Raw genomic sequence first — 22,400 nt, forward strand, 5'->3', positions numbered from 1 at the left:
AAGTTGAAAACTTTTGTTTTGAAAGAACTGGATGTGCAGTGGGGGAAAATGCTGTAATTCATGATGATAATTGAAATTATATATCCGGTTAGTATTCAACTTGCCTGCTTCATAGGGTTTATTTTCAGTCACATGTAGTCAGTGGAAGTTTGACCCATACAAAGCTTGACCCATGCATTTGTTCTTCGTTCCTTAGCAAAGGAGGTTGACATTTTTTCCTCCAAAACTGACCTAAATCTTTCCACAAATAAGTGTAGATACATGTTGGGTAAAACTTTCCAAAAATTCTCAATAATATTTAGACCATAAAGCCCCAAAATACACGTGACTATTTGTCATTATTGGATGAAGCTGTGAGGGTCATTATATGAAAAAGGAACAACATTGTCAATTAGGTTTTGCAGTTCCCTGGCATATAGTAGTGTGTTCAATCTGTAGATGGTGAATTTACAACCTCTGTTTTCTGAGATATGTGTTATCACAATTTTGTTGATAATTGACCTGATTTAGGAATTTACACATGTTTTTATAGGGAGATAAGCATATCAGGCTGTGTATATCTACCAAGGCTCTCCTGTAGGTTATGTTCCCCCAGAGTGCACAGTTTTTTTGTAACACTGAAAATGCTGCCTATCATCGAAAAGGGCTATTTTAGAAAAATTGTTGGATCAATTGTCATAACATTTGACATACTTCCCCATATGTCAGAGCACATACTACTGTTTAAAATGATACCACGACTGGAATTCAATTGTTGGAGACAGCAGATGATGGAACGTAAGGGGACTGCCCATCTCAAAATCAAGAATCAACTCCCTCCTCCACCCAGGACACACAGTGCAAATCAACTGCAACCTGGCACGCGGAAATCCACTATCTCCAACAGTTGAATTCTGGACAAGAAATGGCCTGTACAATCAACAGATTTGGAATTCTGTGACATTACAAACAATTCTAAAACTGATCAGCTGATGAAAGTGAAAGCACAAAAGTGGAAAAAAATGCTGATCCAGCTCATCTTGACATTGCCTGTAGGATGCCACGCCATCTTTTTTTGACATGGCTGCTTCCTCACAGTCCCTCTAGGCTGAGTATAGCACTTTTAGTCTTGGTTATTTGTTTTTACACCCATCGTATCCTTATTTTGAGTGCTACTTCTTCCTCCTGCATATTTAAGAAATGTATAATTTATTACTTTTTGACAACAGCTCCCAGCTGGAAGTTACTAGGACTACATCTAAAGAAACACCTGACTTTCTATATCATAATACAATTCAGTGGATTTGACAACGTTAGTAGTATCTCAATTCAAAATAGAAAACTTTATTTATAAGTATTCAAGTTGATTGATACAATATCCTTCAAGAATGATTTCTTCATTTGAAATATATATCTAAACTGGTCCGGTCATCGGCAGCAGAGATGCATGTAAAACTATAGTTCGTCACTCTGGAATTTGGTGCCTTTACAGTGATCTGGAAATGAAATATAGACAAAAATGAGTCCGCCATCTTCTCAGAAGGCCTATTGAGAAGAACTATCGATAATTGCAGACATCCAGTAGAAGACACACCATTTACTGCAATGACACCTGCCGAAAAATGAATGACATCATATTGAAAACATAGGAGAGATAGGAGCTGTGGTTTCTTTCAGATGATGAATTCCATATAACCCTGATACTCAAATAGCAGCGAAGAGGCCAAATCCGTCCTGACCCTCTTCACATAGCACATTCAAACTATCGGCCTACGACCGCGATCTTGTTGAACAAAAATTGCCCTTTAGCTTCTCTAATGGAGTACTAGTTTCATATAGGTTCACAACATCATCCTTTGAGATGTTAAATTGTTAAATAAACTGTTTCAGCTTAGATATAGTACTTGGCCGGTTGAGCTGCTATTTTAGAACCCTCACTTAACAGGGTTGAAACAAAATGGTGGATCAAAGACGTCAGTTACGTAAGGGGGAAATCATGACACTACAAATAGAGCTGTAATAAAGGTAGTTAGTGTCTGGATGTATACATTTTCATATTCTGTTTTCAGATGCATAATAAACAAAAGTGGTCATGTTTCTATTCCCTGGAAGCAACACGGTACTCTTCTAAACATGTTTAACATCACCAAATGTTGTATTTTGTAGGGCATCTGTCTATCTGCTATTCTTTACAAATCAAAGCTCTTCAAAGCCCAAACACCCAAATACAGTGATTATTTGTTCATACAAAAAAGAGTGATTAGTCATTTTAATAAACTCTAAAAGCAAATCAAAACCCAATGCTGTCATCTATACTCCATTTGGGTAATGATGTGAGTGATAACATAGTTATAGGTAGTATCATTTGGGTAATGATGTGAGTGATAATATAGTTCTAGGTAGTATCATTTGGGTAATGATGTGAGTAATAATATCGTTCTAGGTAGTATCTATGCATTAAGGGGCAAACAGGAGGCCTGGTCAGAGAGAAACCACAACATGTCTGAAACCGTACCTGATACTTCATTGCATAACTTGTCGACCACATGGTCTGTCTCTTTGGCAAAGAGAGAGATGATATAGTCTTCAAACTCCTCCACAATGCTTTCACACTGTAACAGAAGAAAGAGGATCGGTTGCCACTCGACAGACAGCAAAAACAGGTCCTCCGCACATGAGAGATTCACAAGCATGTAGTTTCACACAATAGTGGGCATGGCCGTGAGGCAGACTGCCATTTTTCCTCTCGCCTTGCCGTTCAGCCATCTTGAATGACTCATGTAACCTAGATAGGCAACACGATTGTTGGCGAATCCATACACACACACACACACACACACACACACATCTTTGCGCATTATATAATTTCTTACTTGTGATGCCTAACTTGATCTTAAATATGCGCAACTTACGTGTAAGACCGCAATATAATTGTAAATTAACAAAGGAAAATGCGTTATTGCCTGCATTTTGGGTTAGAATACAGTACACCCCTGGCACCAAAATGACAAACTTCAACTTCAATGTTACACTGTAATAACTGTAAAAAAATATTTAAAAAATACAATAATAATGAAAAATACAAATGCAAGCTTTAATACACATGTTTTCAGATTTCTTGTTATAATTTCAATTAATGGCGTTCTATATTACAGACTACGGTGCATGCAATATATCTTAATTAGAAAGGTCATAAGTAAAGTGGAAAAACAATATCAATGTACGTTTTAATGTTACGGGCACAATTATCAATAATGTAAATGTATTTTCAGATAATATCAAGCTGTGATATCGAAGGCCAAGGTATAACATTGAGTTCTGTACTTTAAATGACATCAAAGTTTCATCCTGTTTAACAAAACATAATAATCAGTTTCCCTCTGCTACCAATATCTCTATTCAACCTTGAAATACTTCATTAATAGGTGAAAAAAAGACTTGGAAATGCAGAACATAGGAAAAAATTTCACCTGAACTTTGAAGTATGTACAGCATGAGTGAAAATAAATTAATAAATATGTGAGTAAATTAATCAATTATTGCCACACTTACCACAAATTTTAGGGCATTGGATCCCTCTGGGCCATCAAACTTGAAATTGTTAAAATCAGGAAAATCCCCAGCATCAGAACTTCTTGGAGCAAATCTTTTGTATTGCTTTATCTTGGTGTCTGGGTCCACATGAAGAGCATAGTCACTCATGCTACCACAAACTCCATCCAGAAGCTCACTCAAGTTGGCCTCAGACCTAGCAAGAGGGACCTGGTGGATAAAAATATATTTAAAAAAATACAAATTAAACTTAACAGAGTTTGATTCCAGTTCTATGAAGTTGCTTGGGATCCGGCCAGGTCATGTCGGTGACCCCTAACTTCCATTCCCATCACACAAACAACCCCTACTTCCCCTATGCTGGAACTATGACATTTAACCTGTAGAAGTATACCCCTTCCCCTTGGAAACAGGACAACACATGCAATGGTGTCTAGACAGGTCAAGGTGCACTATGCTCCCGCCCCCGTGGCCTCCCCGGAAGGAGAGAGGGGAAAGGGTGACGGGGGGCAGGGGCAGTGAAAGGGCCAGGGAGGGGGGCTGAGTTAAGGAGCAGGGGGAGGCCTAAACAGCAGCCAAGTGCAGGGTAAACAGTTCAGTCTCATCCTTTGGTCCCTTTTGGCGGTTCATCTCCTCCACCCTCCAATGATCAAAGCAGGAAGTTTTCCTTGTCAATCCCGGTCAAAAGGTGCTGGGCAAGGGGAAGGGGGGGCATATTGCAGATGAACTGGATTTTGTGCAATGTAGATATATCCCTGACCCTATTGTCCCCTTTCAGCCTCAGTATGGACCCTTCCGGACCCACTGATTACATTATAGAAGCATTTTCCCCCTCCTCTTTTTTTTTATATCTGACTCGTAGTGACACAAAGGGGCTTCCGTGGCTCACTGCCATCTGCTCACAAATAAGATAAAAAGGTTTCAGGAAACTGCCTGAACCTTGGTACACATTTCTCTCTTTTTTCAATGTACAGATAACTAAGTAGTTAACATTGAGGATGGTCTATCAACAAAAAAATGGTTTGACTACTTCAACATTAATGTTTAACTGTTAACTAATAAGTCACTTCAAAATAAAAATTGGAATATCAACCATAACAGCAATTTTTTGCAAAAATTGTAAACCAAAAATGGAGCTATTCTGATTATTATTACATTTTATTACACCATAGGTGTATTTCTATGAATATGTATGATGAGATCTTGACTTGATTGGTCAGATAAATCTGCCTAAAATGTTTTTTTTTGTTTGTTTTTTAAACACACCAAAAACGTCCAGCATGAAAAAGTCCAACGTCAAGCCAAATCCTTATCATGCAATCCTGAAAATGGTGTGGAATTAAATTCCTTCCTTACCAGTCTGAGGGGTTTGAAAGGGACCTGTCAATCACACATTTCCTGAAGAATGAGGAGGGGACTAGGCAGACCTTGCAGAGAAAAGGCTTCTCAGGGATACTATCCTCCATTGAATTCCCATTGGAAAACCAGCCATTATTGGAAAGGGGCTTTCAATTTCTGGTGTGAATAATATGGACCAATGAAAACACACAAATTCATAAAAACTAGAACCTATTAATGCCACCATTTACAACAATGTGTAATATTGTTATAGTCTTCAGAAAAGGAAATATTTGCATAAACACACAGACAAATGATTGCCTCAGTATTTACCTTTATCGTGACAATACAGAAATGTAATTTAATGAAGAGTGACAAAAAAAAAATGTCATGGTCCAACCAGAAACATTGAAAGCCATTCATTGAAAATTAATACATTTTTGAAATACAATCTATATACGAATATAAAAACACATGAACAACTTCTATCAACTTATTCATCTAAGTTCAATGTCTTTGGCTTAATGATTCATTGTTGTAGGTTTAACTTTGTGGTGTGACTGGTGTCAACCTTCCTTCAGGGAGCCCTGCTGCTTTCTGAGGAGAGCAAAGGAGACTTAAGACCAGCAAATCTCCTATGATGGCATCTAAGCTTGAACACCCCTCCCTCCTTGATTCAGACAGGGTCAAAAGCCAGTGGGGTGGGGTGGGGGAGGGTTGCTTGGATTTATGCTCAGAAGTCAAAACAAGCCAGTGATTAGTGCAAAAGGTACACTTCCATAGGGCAGTAAGTACAGAAGTTGATCAAAAGAGTTGACCAGCCATCAGGGTCTGTTGGTCGTTTCACTTAAAAGTCTGTGTGCTTACTGTTCAGAGCACTGTAAAAACCAGGTACATAATTCAATATTTAATTCTTCTCGTACTAGTATTCATTTTGATTTAGTAATTATAGTGGAGCTATATCATTGCATTCATGCACTCTCTCTACTGACAACAACAGGGGTATTGCAGAGGCACACCCCCACAGCTTGAGGGCAAACAAAATGGAATATGAACAAGACTCACAGGGGTATAGAAACTGTAATTAGCATTTCTTTTCAAATTAACCCTATTTTAGGAAACACTTAATGAGAGTCTGTGAATATGACATACACACCTGATCCATAGACAGCATAATAATCAGGAAGGACGGAGACTGATGGCAAAAAAAACTATTCTCGTGTAGCAAGAGCACCCTCCAGGAAACCTACACCACCCGATGGCACAGGCAGGCCAAAAAGATCATCAAGGACAACAACCACCCGAGCCGCTGCCTGTTCACCCCACTACCATCCAGAAGGCGAGGTCAGTACAGGTGCATCAAAGCTGGGAGCGAGAGATTGAAAAACAGCTTCTGACTCAAGGCCATCAGACTGTTATTAAACAGCAATCACTAACACAGAGAGGCTGCTGCCTGCATACAGACTTGAAATCATTGGCCACTTTCATAAATGGATCACTAGTCACTTTAATAATGTTTACATATCTTGTATTACTCATCTCATATGTATATACTGTATTTTATACCATCTATTGCATCTTGCCTATGCCGCTCTGCCATCGCTCTTCCATATATTTATATGTATATATTCTTATTCCATCCCTTTACTTAGATTTGTGTGTATTAGCTAGTTGTTGTGGAATTGTTAGATATTGCTGCACTGTCGGATCTAGAAGCACAAGCATTTTGCAGGTACTCGCAATAACATCTGCTAACCATGTGTAGGTGACCAATGCATTTTGATTTGATTTGAAAAGAGAAGGTAAAGAGGATACTTCAAGAAAAAATGAATCCAAATCTATAATGTTTGTTATACTATGTCTATGGAATGTTTGATTTAACTCAAATCTATATGAATGAGAGATAATTAGAGTTGTCATATTAGGAGATATAATATCAGAATCCCTTTTACTTGAAAGTGAACTTGAAATGGCCACGGGGGAGAGGAAAAACCACAAACAGCCTAGCTAAATGAACAGCACGTTACTAGCTATCAATTACCATCAAAAGGGGATTAACCCCTGAGATCAATAGGGGAGCTGACCAGCTAATGACAGTCCCTGGACACTAGTGATAGGACACTGGAACACTACCAGGTCTGACCTCTTCACACCACAATAATGTTTGGTTCGAAAAAGGGGGAAATACAGTGGTTTGAATATTCCAGAGGGAAATACAGTGGTTTGAATATTCCAGAGGGAAATACAGTGGTTTGAATATTCCAGAGGGAAATACAGTGGTTTGAATATTCCAGAGGGAAATACAGTGGTTTGAATATTCCAGGGGGAAATACAGTGGTTTGAATATTCCAGAGGGAAATACAGTGGTTTGAATATTCCAGGGGGAAACACAGTGGTTTTAATATTCCAGAGGGAAATACAGTGGTTTGAATATTCCAGAGGGAAATACAGTGGTTTGAATATTCCAGGGGAAACACATTGGTTTTAATATTCCAGATGGAAATACAGTGGTTTGAATATTCCAGAGGGAAATACAGTGGTTTGAATATTCCAGGGGAAATACAGTGGTTTGAATATTCCAGGGGAAATACAGTGGTTTTAATATTCCAGATGGAAATACAGTGGTTTGAATATTCCAGATGGAAATACAGTGGTTTGAATATTCCAGAGGGAAACACAGTGGTTTGAATATTCCAGAGGGAAATACAGTGGTTTGAATATTCCAGGGGGAAATACAGTGGTTTGAATATTCCAGGGGGAAATACAGTGGTTTTAATATTCCAGATGGAAATACAGTGGTTTGAATATTCCAGAAGGAAATACAGTGGTTTGAATATTCCAGAGGGAAACACAGTGGTTTGAATATTCCAGAGGGTAACACAGTGGTTTGAATATTCCAGGGGGAAACACAGTGGTTTAAATATTCCAGAGGGAAATACAGGTGAAACAGTATTAAATTGGGTACCAATGCTTACAACCATCCAAACTGAAATGAAGTTACATACTGATCTTTCTTTTCTTCTGCCGGGATGTTTCACAAGACACTAAATTCCATTTCTCAAGGTATGAGATCCAGGAAACCAGGAACTACTATGAAACCACTAGACCTATGCTTTATCAAGTATTTTAAGTATGAATATGCATTCTTCAATGTATGAATGATGCATCGATCTCTTAATGCATAAATCATCAAATATTTCTGGTTCAAGAAAGTTCAATTGATAGCTTTATGTGTACTATGAGATGTTTTGATCTAGTGGAGCGCACTTTGGAATAAGTTCCTACTTTTGCAACATGCTTTTACTGGGGTAGGTACCTTTTTATCAGTCAGGCTCCCATCAGGGTTGAGTCTGAAGCCTCCCACATGGATTGTCTTCTTCGGATCAATCTGACTGATTGAATAATTGAGCTCATCAACAATAGCCCTGCATGCTAAAAAAAACAGACATAGATTAGAACAATCCACAGCACTCATTTACTATAAAATAAGTATTTATAGAGCCATATTATGCCCACAGCTAGCGAAAAGCAAAAGTAAAACTACAATAACATTATTTCTCATGAAATAAGCTTGATAGAAATGTTTTGATAATAGAGGGTGCACACTAGAAACAAAAGTAAATAAGTCATTATGTATGCAGAACTATTGATAAGAAAACATATACAACTCATAATACACTATATATACAAAAGTATGTGGACATCCCTTCAAATTAGTGGAATCGGCTATTTCAGCCACACCCATTGCTGACAGGTGTATAAAATCGATCACACAGCCATGCAAACTCTGAAGACAAACATTGTCAGTAGAATGGCCTTACTGAAGCGCTCAGTGACTTTCGACGTGGCACAGTCATAGGATGACTTTCAACAAGTCAGTTCATCAAATTTCTGCCCTGCGAGAGATGCTCCTGTCAACTATAAGTGCTGTTATTGTGAAGTGGATAAGTCTAGGAGCAACAACAGCTCAGCCATGAAGTGGGAGGCCTCACAAGCTCACAGAACAGGACCGAGTGCTGAAGTGGGTAGTGTATAGAAATCATCAGTCCTCGGTTGCAACACTCACTACTGAGTTCCAAACTTCCTCTGAAAGACAACGTCAGCTCAAAACTGTTAAGACGGGAGCTTCTTGAAATGGGTTTCCATGGTCGAGCAGCCGCACACAAGCCTAAGATCACCATGCACAATGCCAATCTTCGGCTGGAGTGGTGTAAAGCTCGTCACCATTGGACTCTGGAGCAGTGGAAACGGGTTCTCTGGAGGGATGAATCACGCTTCACCATCTGGCAGTCCGACAGACAAATCTGTATTTGGCGAATGCCAGGAGAACTCTACCTGCCCCAATGCATAGGGCCAACTGTAAAGTTTGCTGGAGGAGGAAAAATGGTCTGGGGCTGTTTTTCATGGTTCGGGCTAGAACCCTTAGTTTCAGTGAAGGGAAATCTACAGCATAAAATTATATTCTAGATTATTATTTGTGGCAACAGTCTGGGGAAGGCCCTTTCCTGTTCCAGCATGACAATCATCCATGCACAAAGCGAGATCCATACAGAAATTGTTTGTCGAGATTGGTGTGGAAAAACTTGTCTGGCCTGCACAGAGCCCTGACCTCAACCCCATAGAACACCTTTGGGATGAATTGGAACGCAGACTGCGAGCCAGGCCTAATTGTCCAACATCAGTGCCTGACCTCACTAATGCTCTTGTGGCTGAATGGAAGCAAGTCCCCACAGCAATGTTCCAACATATAGTGGAAAGGCTTCCCAGAAGAGTGAAGGCTGTTATAGCAGCAAAGGGGGGACCAACTTCATGTGAATGCCCATGATTTTGGAATGAGATGTTCCATATATATATACACACACAACATGTATGTGGACACCAGCTTATTCCTCCTCCAGCAAACCCATATATATATATATATACAGTGCATTTGGAAAGTATTCAGACCCCTTGAGTTTTTCCACTTTTTGTTACGTTACAGCCTTATGTTACAGAAATCTTTCCATCATCAATCTACACACAACACCCCATAATGACAAAGTGAAAACAGGTTTTTAGAAATATCTTATTTACATTCAGTATTCAGACCCTTTGCTTTGAGACTTGAAATTGAGCTCAGGTGCATCTTGTTTACATTGATCATCCTTGAGATGTTTCTCCAACTTGATTGGAGTCCACCTGTGGTAAATTCAATTGACTAGACATGATTTGGAAAGGCACACACCTGTCTATATAAAGGTCCCACAGTTGACAGTACATGTCAGAGCAAAAACCAAGCCATGAGGTCGAAGCAATTGTCCGTAGAGATCCAAGACAGGATTGTGTCGAGGCACAGATCTGGGGAAGGGTAACAACATATTTCTGCAGCATTAAAGGTCTCCAAGAAGACAGTGGCCTCCATCATTCTTAAATGGAAGAAGTATGGAACTACCATGACTCTTCCTAGAGCTGGCTGCCAGGCCAACAGGGAGGTGACCAAGAACCCGATGGTCACTCTGACAGAGCTCCAGAGTTCCTCCAGAAGGACAACCATTTCAGCAGCACTCCACCAATCAGGCCTTTATGGTACAGTGGCAAAGACAGAAGCCACCCCTCCGTAAAAGGCACATGCCAAAAGGCACCTAAAGGACTCTCAGACCATGAGAAACAAGATTCTCTGGTCTGATGAATCCAAGATTGAACTCTTTCGCCTGAATGCCAAGCGGCACATCTGAAGGAATCCTGGCTCAATCCCTACGGTGAAGCATGGTGATGGCAACATCTTGCTGTGGGGATGTTTTTCAGCGGCAGGGACTGGGAGACAAGTCAGGATCGAGGGAAAGATGAACGGAGCAAAGTACAGAGAGATCCTTGATGAAAACCTGCTCAGAGCGCTCAGGACCTCAGACTGGGGCGAAGGTTCACCTTCCAACAGGACAACAACCCTAAGCACACAGCCAAGACAACGCAGGAGTGTCTTCAGGACAAGTCTCTGAATGTCCTTGAGTGACCCAGCCAAAGCTCGGACTTGAATCCAAACATCTCTGGAGAGACCTGAAAATAGCTTTGCAGCGACACACCCTATCCAACCTGACAGAGCTTGAGAGGATCTGCAGAGAAGAATGGGAGAAACTCCAAAAATAAAGGTGTGCCAAGCTTGTAGTGTCATACCCAAGAAGACTCGAGGTTGTAATCGCTGCCAAATTTGTTTCACCAAAGTACTGAGTAAAGGGTCTGAATACTTATGAAATGTGACATTTCAGTTTTTTAAATTTTTTATATAGATTTGATTTAAAAAAAAATAAAAACTATTTAATCCATTTTAGAATAAGGCTGTAACGTAACAAAATGTGGAAAAGTGAAGGGGTTTGAATACTTTCTGAATGCACTGTATATACAGTACTAGTCAAAAGTTTAGACACACCTACTCATTCAAAGGTTTTTCTTTATTTTATTGATTTTATACACTGTAGAATAATAGTGAAGACATCAAAACTATGAAATAACACATATGGAATCATGTAGTAACCAAAAAAGTGTTAAAGAAATGAAAATCTATTTTAGATTTTAGATTCTTCAAAGTAGCCACCCTTTACCTTGATATTTTCATTTGTTTAACACTTTTTTTAGTTACTACATGATTCCATATGTGTTATTTCATAATTTAAATGTCTTCACTATTATTCTACAATGTAGAAAATAGTAAAAAATAAATAAAAACCCTTGAATGAGTAGATGTATGTCCAGACTAGTACTGTATATATATATATATAACGGTGTGTATAGACAGTGTGGACAGTATATGAATAGAAAAGGTGTGAAGAGCAGTAGTTATACAGGATGAGCCATGACTAGAACACAGTATATACAGTGCCTTCAGAAAGTATTCCACATTTTGTTGTGTTGCAGCCTGAATTCAAAATAGATCAAATATTTATTTTTCATCCATCTACACACAATACTCCATAACGACAAATGGAAAATGTTTTTGAAAATGAAATACAGAAATATTTAATTTACATAAGTATTCACACCCATGACTCAATACATGTTAGAATTACAGCTGTGAGTCTTTCTGGGTAAGTCTCTAAGAGCTTTCCACAACACGATTGTATAATATTTGGCCAATATTATTTTCAAGCTCTTTCAAATTGGTTGTTGGTCATTGCTAGACAACCATTGTCAAGTCTTGCCGTAGATTTTTAAACATATTTAAGTCAAAACTGTAACTCTGCCCCTGTCTTGGTAAAGAACTCAAGTGTAGATTTGGCAGTGTTTTAGATTATTGTCCTGCTGAAAGGTGAATTCATCTCCCAGTGTCTGATGGAAAGCAGACTGAACCAGGTTTTTATTTTTATCCTTAAAAACTCCCCAGTCCTTAACTATTACAAGCATACCCATAACATGATGCAGCCACCACTATGCTTAAAAATATGGAGAGTGGTACTCAGTAATCTGTTGTATTGAATTTGCCCCAAACATACCACTTTGTATTCAGGACAAAAAGTTAATTGCTTTGCCACATTTATTCCAGTATTACTTTAGTGCCTTGGTTGCAAACATGATGCATGTTTTGGAATATTTGTATTCTGTACAGGCATCCTTCCCTAGGTTAGTATTGTGGAGTAACTACAATGTTGTTGAGCCATACTCTGTTTTCTCCTATCACAGCCATTCAACTCTGTAACTGTTTTTTTGTAATTTGTACATGTAGGTAGGGATAAAGTGACTATGCATAGATAATAAACAGTGAGTAGAGGCAGTGGATGGTGGAGGGGGTGTCAATGTAAATAGCCCGGGTGGAAATTTCATTAATTGTTCAGCAGTCTTATGGCTTGGGGGTAGAAGCTGTTAAGGAGCCTTTTGGACCTAGACTTGGAGCTGCGGTACCATGTGCCATGCGGTAGCAGAGAGAACAGTCTATGACTTGGGTGACTGGAGTCTGAAATATTTTTGGGTCTTCCTCTGACGTGGTGTCCTGGATGGCAGGAGCTTGGCCCCAGTGATGTACTGGACTGTACGCACTACCCTCTGTAGCGCCTTACCGTTGGATGCTGAGCAGTTGCCAAACCAGGCGGTGATGGAACCGGTCAGGATGCTCATGATGGTTCAGCTGTAGAACCTTTTGTGGATCTGTGGACCCATGCCAAATTATTTCAGTCTCCTGAGGGGGAAATGGTGTTGTCATGCCCTCATCACGACTGTCTTGGTTTGTTTGGACCATGATAGTTTGTTGGTGATGTGGACACCAAGGAACTTGAAACTCTCGACCCGCTCCACTGCAGCCCCATCGATGTTAATGGGGGCCTGTTCGGCCCTCCTTTTACTGTAGTCCACGATCAGCTCCTTTGTCTTTCTCACATTGAGGGAGAGGTTGTTGTATCGGCACCACACTGCCATGTCTCTGACCTTCTCCCTATAGGCTGTCTCATCGTTGTTGTGATCAGGCCTACCACTGTTGTGTCGTCAGCAAACTTAATGTTGGTGTTGAAGTTGTGCTTGGCCACACAGTTGTGGGTGAACAGGGAGTACAGGAGGGGACTAAGCACACACCCCTGAGGGGCCCCAGTGTTGAGGATCAGCGTGGCAGATGTGTTGTTGTCTACCCTTACCACCTGGGGGGGCAGCCCGTCAGGAAGTCCAGGATCCAGTTGCAGAGGGAGGTGTTTAGTCCCAGGGTCCTTAACTTAGTGATGAGCTTGTGGGCACTATGGCATGGGAACAGCATTCTCACATAGGGCAGTGTGGAGTGCATTTGAAATTGCGTCATCTGTGGATCTGTTGGGACAGTATGCGAATTGGAGTGAGTCTAGGGTTTCCAGGATGATGGTGTTGATTTGAGCCTTGAACAGGCAGGTTACATTCCCTTTCTTGGACACAGGGACTATGGTGGTCTGTTTGAAACATGTAGGTATTACAGACTCGGTCAGGGATAGGTTGAAAATGTCAGTGAAGACACTTGGTAATCCGTCTGGCCTCGCAGCCTTGTGAATGATAACCTGTTTAAAGGTCTTGCTCACATCGGCTACGGAGAGCGTGATCACACAGTTGTCTGGAACAGCTTGTGCTCTCATGCATGCTTCAGTGAGCTTGCCTTGAAGCAAGCTTAAAAAGCATTTAGCTTATCTGGTAGGCTCTCCTTACTGGGCAGCTCACCGCTGGGTTTCCCTTTGTAGTTCGTAATAGTTTGCAAGCCCTGCCACATCTAACGAGCGTCAGAGCCAGTGTAGTAAGATTCAATCTTAGTACTATATTGACGCTTTGCCTGTTTGATGGTTCATCTGAGGGCATAGCGGAATTTCTTATAAGCGTATGGATTAGTGTCCCGCTCCTTGCAGCCGGCAGCTCTAGCCTTTAGCTCGGTACGGATGTTTCCTGTAATCCATGGCTTCTGGTTGGGATATGTATGTATGATCACTGTTGGGATGATGTCGCTGATGCACTTACTGATGAAGCCGGTGATTGAGGTGGTATACTCCTCAAAGCCATTGGATAAATCCCAGAACATATAGAAAAACAGTCCTGTAGCATAGCATCCACGTCATCTGACCACTTCTGTATTGAGCGAGTCACTGGTACTTCCTGCTTTAGTTTTTGAATGTTAGCAGGAATCAGGAGGATAGAATTATGGTCCGATTTGCCAAATGGAGGGCGAGGGAGAGCTTTGTATGCGCCTCTGTGTGTGGAGTAACGGTGGTCTAGAGTTTTTTTCCTCTGGTTGCACATGTGACATGCTGGTAGAAATGAGGTAAAACAGATTTAAGTTTGCCTGCATTAAAGTCCCCGGCCACTAGGAGCAATTCTTCTGGATGTGCATTTTCTTGTTTGTTTATGGCCTTATACAGCTCGTTGAGTGCGGTCTTAGTGCCAGCATCGGTTTGAAGGTGGTAAAAAAAATGGCTACAAATAATATAGATGAAAACTCTCTTGGTAGATAGTGTGGTCTACAGCTTATCATGTGGTACTCTATCTCAGGCGAGCATTACCTCGAGACTTCTTTAATATTAAACATCGCACACCAGCTGTCATTGACAAATAGACACACCTCCACCCTTTGTCTTACCAGAAGTAGCTGCTCTGTCCTGCCGATGCACGGAAAACCCAGCAAGCTCTATATTCTCTGTGTGGTAGTTCAGCCACGACTCGGTCCTGTTGGTAGGATAGTCTCGATCATAGATCATCCAGTTTATTTTCCAGTGATTGCACGTTGGCCAATAGAACGGATGGTAAAGGCGGTTTACCCACTTGCCGACGAATTCTCACAAGGCACCCGACCTCCGCCCCCTGTATTTCCGTCTTTTCTTCACGTTAATGATGGGGATTTGAGCCTGGTCTCGGGGAAGCAGTATATCCTTTGCATCATTCAAGAAAAAATCTTCGGCCAGTTCGAGGTGAGTAATTGCTGTTCTGATGTCCAGAAGCTCTTTTCGGTCATAAGACACGGTAGCAGCAACATTATGTACAATATAGGTTACAAACAATGCGAAAAAACAAACAAAATAGCATAGTTGTTTAGGATCCCGTAAAACGGCAGCCATCCCCTTCGGCGCCATTGTCTTTGTGGTTGAATCTGTGTTTGAAATTAATTGCTCGATTGAGGGACCTTACAGATAATTATATGTGTGGGGTACAGAGATGAGGTTGTCATTAAAAAATAATGTTAAACACTATTATTGCACACAGAGGGAATATGTGCAACTTACTGTGGGACTTGCTAAGCACATTTTTACTCCTGAACTTAGGTTTGCCATAACAAAGGGGTTGAATATTTATTGACTCAAGACATTTCAGCTTTTCATTTTTAATTCACTTTTAAAAACATAAAATACATAATTCCATTTAGAAAGTATAAGGTATTGTGTGTAGGTCAGTGACAAAAATTCTCAATTGAATCCATTTTAAATTCAGGCTGTACATATAAAGTGGGTAAAACAGTATGTAAACATTACTCAAGTGACCAGTGTTCAATGACTCTATGTACATAGGGCAGCAGTCTCTAAGGGGCAGGGTAGAGTACCAGGTGATAGCCGGCTAGTAACAGTGACTAAGTTTCAGGGCAGGGCAGGGTGGTGACTGTTTAACAGTCTGATGGCCTAGAGATAGAGGCTGTTTATCAGTACCTCGGTCACAGCTTTGATTCTTTAATGTATTAGTAGATTGAGAAGTGTTACATAGTCATGCAAGGATGACTCCAAGGTTTGGTAAGACTGCAGTGTTGGGTTCAAAGAAAGAAAATGGTGCTCCAATGAAATGTGATGAGCTTCCTTTTACCAAGTTTAACTTGTTTTTTTAAAACATAATTGTTAAAACTATGTAATAGCTGGAAAATGTTAATTATCATGATGACAATTATCATGATGGTGTGGGGGCTGTGCTTTGGCAAAGTGGGTGGGGTTATATCCTTCCTGTTTGGCCCTGTCTGGGGGTGTCCTCGGATGGGGCCATAGTGTCTCCTGACCCCTCCTGTCTCAGCCTCCAGTATTTATGCTGCAGTAGTTAATGTGTCGGGGGGCTAGGGTCAGTTTGTTATATCTGGAGTACCTCTCCTGTCCTATTCGGTGTCCTGTGTGAATCTAAGTGTGCGTTCTCTAATTCTCTCTTTCTCTCTCTCTCTCTTCTCTCTCTCTCTCTCTCTCTCTCTCTCTCTCTCGGAGGACCTGAGCCCTAGGACCATGCCCCAGGACTACCTGACATGATGACTCCTTGCTGTCCCCAGTCCACCTGGCCGTGCTGCTGCTCCAGTTTCAACTGTTCTGCCTTATTATTATTCGACCATGCTGGTCATTTATGAACATTTGAACATCTTGGCCATGTTCTGTTATAATCTCCACCCGGCACAGCCAGAAGAGGACTGGCCACCCCCATATGCTCTCTCTAATTCTCTCTTTCTTTCTCTCTCTCGGAGGACCTGAGCCCTAGGACCATGCCCCAGGACTACCTGACATGATGACTCCTTGCTGTCCCCAGTCCACCTGACCGTGCTGCTGCTACAGTTTCAACTGTTCTGCCTTATTATTATACGACCATGCTGGTCATTTATGAACATTTGAACATCTTGGCCATGTTCTGTTATAATCTCCACCCGGCACAGCCAGAAGAGGACTGGCCACCCCACATAGCCTGGTTCCTCTCTAGGTTTCTTCCTAGGTTTTGGCCTTTCTAGGGAGTTTTTCCTAGCCACCGTGCTTCTACACCTGCATTGCTTGCTGTTTGGGGTTTTAGGCTGGGTTTCTGTACAGCACTTTGAGATATCAGCTGATGTACGAAGGGCTATATAAATCAATTTGATTTTGATTTGACAAAGTTTTCAATAGTGAACCTTTTTTTATTTTTAGATAAAGAATATTGTAAATTGTCTCTGTCCTTCTACACGTTTGAAATTCAACAGAAATTGTAATGAACACGATGGGAGACAGAGAGTTGGTTTCAAGCGCAGGGTGCAGCAGGTGTTTATTGTAAAGGACCACAGGAGGAGGCAGGTAGCTGGGTCCAGGGGCAGGCAGAAGGTCGTACACAGGGGGTCCAAAAGGGCAACAATACAGGCAGGGAAAAGGCTAGTAACGTAGTCCGGGAGATCAGGCAACAGGTAGATAACAGGAAATCCGATAGGCAACAGTACAGGCAGGGAAAAGGCTAGTAATGTTGTCTGGGAGATCAGGCAATAGGTAGATAACAGGAAATCCGATAGGCTAAAGTACAGGCAGGGAATAGGCAAAAGGCGTCGTTAGTGAGGCATGCAAAAACTATCATGCACGGGAGGCGTAAATCGCAGTAAAAACAGAGCTCTGAAAGCTGTGTCGCAAAACAAACAATACCTCACAGTGATGGGGGGGGCAAAGAACTGGACTAAATAGTGTGTTATAATGACATACAGGTGTGTGAACAGGTGATTAGAATTCAGGTGATTGGGATCTGCATTCAGGGGATCCACGTGTTTGAGTGTGTGAGCTGGAAAGTGGGCTGGAAAGTGAGCTATGTTCAGGGGATCTACATATTTGAGTTGGAATTGGAAGCAGACGTTACAGAAATATATATTTTTTAAACTGCATGCACAAACAATAAGACCTCAAAATAGTTTTACGAATATAATGATTGTCCGAAATTGCACAGTAACAAAAAAACTCTTGATAATCAAGAAAACAATCAGATGTAGAATAGGAAATGCAGGTGGCAGGTGAAATGATAGGAAACAAGCGTACAATACATTAGTTTGCTTGAGTTAACTTTCACAAAATAATATATTTTATCACAATACTTCACAACCCTTTGCAAATCTATAGTCTGTATTGACTATCAACAGGGGCTGCATTACATGTAGTCCTAAATCCTGAAAAAAGCATATTGCATAGGTAGAAAAGGACAAAGTGGACAAATAAACATCCCAATTTACCTGAACAATACAGCACCGTGTCTTTTTTCCCTTCAGTAGTTTCGGTTAAGATACTCATTGCCACCAAGGCAATTTGAATAATCCATGGTGCCATATTCATATCCTGAGGGAAAGAGATATATGTATAAAGCAGGCAAGCAAAGCCAATTCATTATTCAAATGTTTTTTTTAAAGAGCGCCACCCACAGTCTATCTAGCAAGAGTCATATTCTGAAATCCGGTTGTGAGGCAAATTACTATATAAGTAGCCTTAATTTAACACAAAACAACAAGAAAACGGATTTCCACAAATTGTCTAGACATAACAGAATGTGTTGAGCTCCAAGAAGTTACATCATCTGTACAGAGCTAGAGTGAAACTGGGTTTAACATGGGCCATAAAACATAGTGCCTCTCCACAAGGGTATTGGCCACAAGTCGTGTTATCTTTAGATCAAATATTCAAACAGAACTTAGTCTACAACTTCATGGCGGTGAGAAGTATTGATAAATAGTGAAAGGAGGTGGAACACAAACCGGTGCTAGAGGTCCTTGAGGTTAGTGGTCCTTGAGGTTAGTGGTCCTTGAGGTGCCCCTTGGTCTAGCAAAAAGTTAAGAGTGTAGTGAATGATGAATCTTTGCAGAGTCTGTGTAGTCTAGAATAGTGGAGTGTAAATAAACAAGAGTCCTTTATTCCAGCAAAAATATATATGTTTATGTCTTTGGTGATATATTTTGATTGGATGCTGAAGCTGAACACAGTTTGAATGAGAGAAAACATTATTGTGTTGTTATGGGGTTGATAGGCTTGATACTGTTAAAATGTATATTTAACGGTAGAATTAACCAAATGACGTTGCAGGAGCAGCACATCAGATATTGCGATGAGCAGGAAGCAAGAATTTGCTCGCACACAGCCACACAAAGTATCGGTGCATGTGCACTTACAATGTGGTAGCTATGGGACCAGTGCCTTCTGTGTCTATACACCGACTACGCACTGTGAGTAGGGCCCTGCAACCGCTAGGGGGCCCCAGACCCCAAAAATGTTTAAATCAAAATAAAATGTTGGCACTTACTGTTAAGAGTGATAAAAGTAAAAATACACAAGGTGCAATTTAGAAATCTGGTAGTGCATCAGCAGTTATCCACTTGTTATGTCAGTCGCTGAGCACAGTTACCTTCACAAAATAATATGATTATTGTGGATAGTCAGATTAACATAATAGTTCTATTGAAACGTTTATACATGCTTTGTAAGAAGAACAATTTCCTTAATAATCCTGTTTCCATGGACAGATCTGAAATCAGGATACTGAATGCAATCTGATAAATGCAGAAAATCACCAATCAAAATAAACATTCTACCACAGCGTCCATGTTATTTTTGGGAAGCATATTTGATTCTGAGTTCGGACATATAAAATGTGTATGTGAAAACTACTTCTAAGACGCACACATTCAGTTGTTTCCGAACTCACTTCATTCGGTCTAAAGAGGGAGGCTCTCGGCTGGTGTTAGCACATACACAGATCAAATACACCGCTGGAACACCGATTAAGACATGTTTACATGTTCTAATATTTCAAAAGATTTCTCTGAAAACCAGGTGTTTTAATCTGCGTATGCCTACTTCGATTTTGACCTTACGCTGATTAAGATAAGCAGAGTAATGTGTTTACATGACTATTGCATAAGCCGCCTACAGCCATAATCAGTTTAATATCGAATTATTACTGGGCATGTAAACGTACTTACTGACAGTCACTCAATTTGCCCATGTCAGCTAAAAATGTTGATTGCCACTACAATTTGCCTACCGCTCCAACAGATCCACGGAAGATATCTTTCCATCGGTATTCACATGGTCGTAATACATCTGGACCAGAGGAACACCCTACATGCTATTCATTGACTACAGTTCTGCATTCAACACCATTGTTCCCTCCAAGGTCGACTGCAAGCTCAAAGCCACCCTTCGCAAATGGATCCTGAACTTCCTGACTGGCAGACCACAAGCTGTGAAGATTGGCAACACCACCTCCTCAACACTGACTCTTAACACATGGGCCCCCCAGGGGTGAGTCCACTGTACTTCCTGTTCACCCACGACTGCGTAGCTCTGCACGACACCAACTCCATCATCAAGTTTGCTGACAACACCACGGTGGTAGGCCTGATAAGAAACAAAGATGAGTCAGCCTATAGAGAGGAGGTAAGTGAACTGGCATTGTGGTGCTAGGACAACCTCTCCCTCAGAAAAACAAAGGAGTTGATTGTTGACTTCAGAAACCAGAGGAGGAAACATGTTCCGATCCACATCAACGGGACAGCAGTAGAGAGAGCCAGCAGTTTTAAGAACCTCAGCGTCCACATCACAGAGGACTTGACATGGACCAACAACACCACCACTCCTGTCAAGACGCCTCAACAGCGTCTGTACTTCCTAAGGCGGCTGAAGAAATTTGGCATGCCACCTCGGGTCCTCTCCAAATACTATCGCTGCACCATCGAGAGCGTACCGGTTGCATCATGGCCTGTTATGGAAATTGCTCCATCCACAGATGCAAGGCCCTCCAGCGGGTGGTGAGGGCCGCACAGTACATCACTGGGACCGTGCTCCCACCCATCCAGGACTACTTGAAATGGTGCCTGAGGAAGTCACGCAGCATCATCAAAGACCTTACAACACACCCCAGCTACAAGCTGTTCACTACCTTAATGTCGGGGAGACGTTATTGGAACATGAGGTCTAATACCAACAGGCCCAGAGACAGTTTCTATCTACAAACCAATCAGACTTCTGAACACTTGAACTGAACTGACCACCTGCTCTGATTCTCCACACCTTAGCACACATGCATTCACTCACGCACACACACAGACATCCACACAGACACACACACAGTGCACACACACAGTGCACAATTTAAACGCTTGCCCCCCAATATCCCCTTCACAAAACATGTGTAAATATGGACTATGAATTGTGCCGTCCTGTATTATACTTATGCTAAAATGTTATGCCTGTGAGGGGGGCCCCCCAACCAAATCTTGCTTAGGGCCCCCAAAAGGTTTGAGGCGTTACTGCCCATGACCAAAACATTAGAGAAGTTTAGCCTTGCTGTGCTCCAACACTCTTAGTCGTTGCAGTTTACTTTGTGCATCTAGTCATATAACTGACTCTATCTTTAAAATCAACTTCCGGTAGATCACTGTTGAAATAAGCAAAGGCATGCGGTATGAAGAAAGCAAGGTAGTGGTGGAAAGAAGAGATTTTGGTAGGAGAAATGCTATAATAGCCTACTATAGGTTGACTGACCTACACAGACATATTAGTTCAAATTATACCCTCGTTAAAATGCATTGCAAAGAAAAAGCTCAACAAATAATTATTTTTTGATAAAAAATCCTGGATGCAAAGCACTGTAAATTGACCACAGCACTGTAAATGTGCCTTTAGACGCCTTGCTCTCATTGACAGAGGATTGACTGCGTTCTGGATGCATCACTGGCGGCGCGGCAAAAACGAAGCTAGGTTGAATGCAGCATTCAGCATAGATAAAGTTGTGGGGCAGCCTATTTTCATGTAGCCTACCCCTTGTCAAAAACATTATAAAGAAAGGCCAAATATGCTACCCTACCATTTTCTAATAATTACACCAGTAGCATAATAGTGGATTACAATAGACCCTTGGAACTTACCTGATTCAACAGTCAGGTGAGTAAGAATTAGGAACTTTTCAGCACGGTAGGTTACAGCAGTGAAGTCGGATTCAGACGCGAGGGACAACGTTGTGAATGCTGACTGTACATAAAACAAACGGCTAAAGTGAAGTTCGTTTTTTAATGTTCGCCTGTTTTGAATGAACCATGATCATATCTACCTTACTGTCAGTGGACAGTGTCTACTTACGTGCTTGTTCCAGGCGTTGCCACGTTCAGCCAGGAAGCAGAACAATGACAGCTGTGTGAGCCAATGATATTGTAAACTCAGCACAGATATCCAATGACTGAACGCTGCCTCACGGGAATGAACATACTGAGAACACCGGGCGTCGAGTTGCTCTGAGTTGCTTTACAGATCGACAACAATCACCTGCTTTTGAGCTAACAGTAACTTGATTATGCTGGTTAATGAGTGAGTCGACTATATAGACGCTGCGCAAATTTTCTCCATCTT

General features: G+C 41.2%; 1 protein-coding gene across 3 annotated transcripts; it reads right to left on the reverse strand.

Moving 5' to 3' along the window:
* Nucleotides 1-1,296: 1,296 nt before the first annotated feature.
* Nucleotides 1,297-22,137, reverse strand: LOC112260502 (protein canopy-1). 3 transcript variants are annotated; one of them, XM_024435661.2, is made up of 7 exons: nucleotides 21,923-22,137; nucleotides 18,755-18,873; nucleotides 18,239-18,341; nucleotides 8,186-8,301; nucleotides 3,532-3,741; nucleotides 2,495-2,591; nucleotides 1,297-1,475 (listed from the first exon to the last, which is right to left on the reverse strand). In XM_024435661.2, exons 3-7 carry the CDS (start codon nucleotides 18,336-18,338, stop codon nucleotides 1,435-1,437), a joined length of 564 nt encoding a protein of 187 aa, XP_024291429.1. In that variant the 5' UTR covers nucleotides 18,339-18,341; nucleotides 18,755-18,873; nucleotides 21,923-22,137; the 3' UTR covers nucleotides 1,297-1,434. The 3 variants fall into 3 exon arrangements, with proteins under 3 accessions (XP_024291429.1, XP_024291428.1, XP_024291430.1); XM_024435660.2 differs by having other exon boundaries at nucleotides 18,755-18,818; nucleotides 21,923-22,136; XM_024435662.2 differs by lacking the exon at nucleotides 18,755-18,873.
* Nucleotides 22,138-22,400: the final 263 nt, after the last annotated feature.

Source organism: Oncorhynchus tshawytscha, linkage group LG10 (genome assembly GCF_018296145.1).
Source record: "Oncorhynchus tshawytscha isolate Ot180627B linkage group LG10, Otsh_v2.0, whole genome shotgun sequence".
Taxonomy (NCBI): Eukaryota; Metazoa; Chordata; class Actinopteri; order Salmoniformes; family Salmonidae; genus Oncorhynchus; species Oncorhynchus tshawytscha.

Excerpts from the sequence above, each read along its gene's own strand:
- LOC112260502 (XM_024435662.2), bottom strand. The coding sequence starts at position 18,338 with ATGAATATGGCACCATGGATTATTCAAATTGCCTTGGTGGCAATGAGT. Across the intron at positions 2,592-3,531 it reads CCAATGCCCTAAAATTTGTG|TGTGAAAGCATTGTGGAGGA; the intron begins GTAAGTGTGGCA and ends CTTCTGTTACAG. Across the intron at positions 1,476-2,494 it reads GTTATGCAATGAAGTATCAG|ATCACTGTAAAGGCACCAAA; the intron begins GTACGGTTTCAG and ends TTTCATTTCCAG.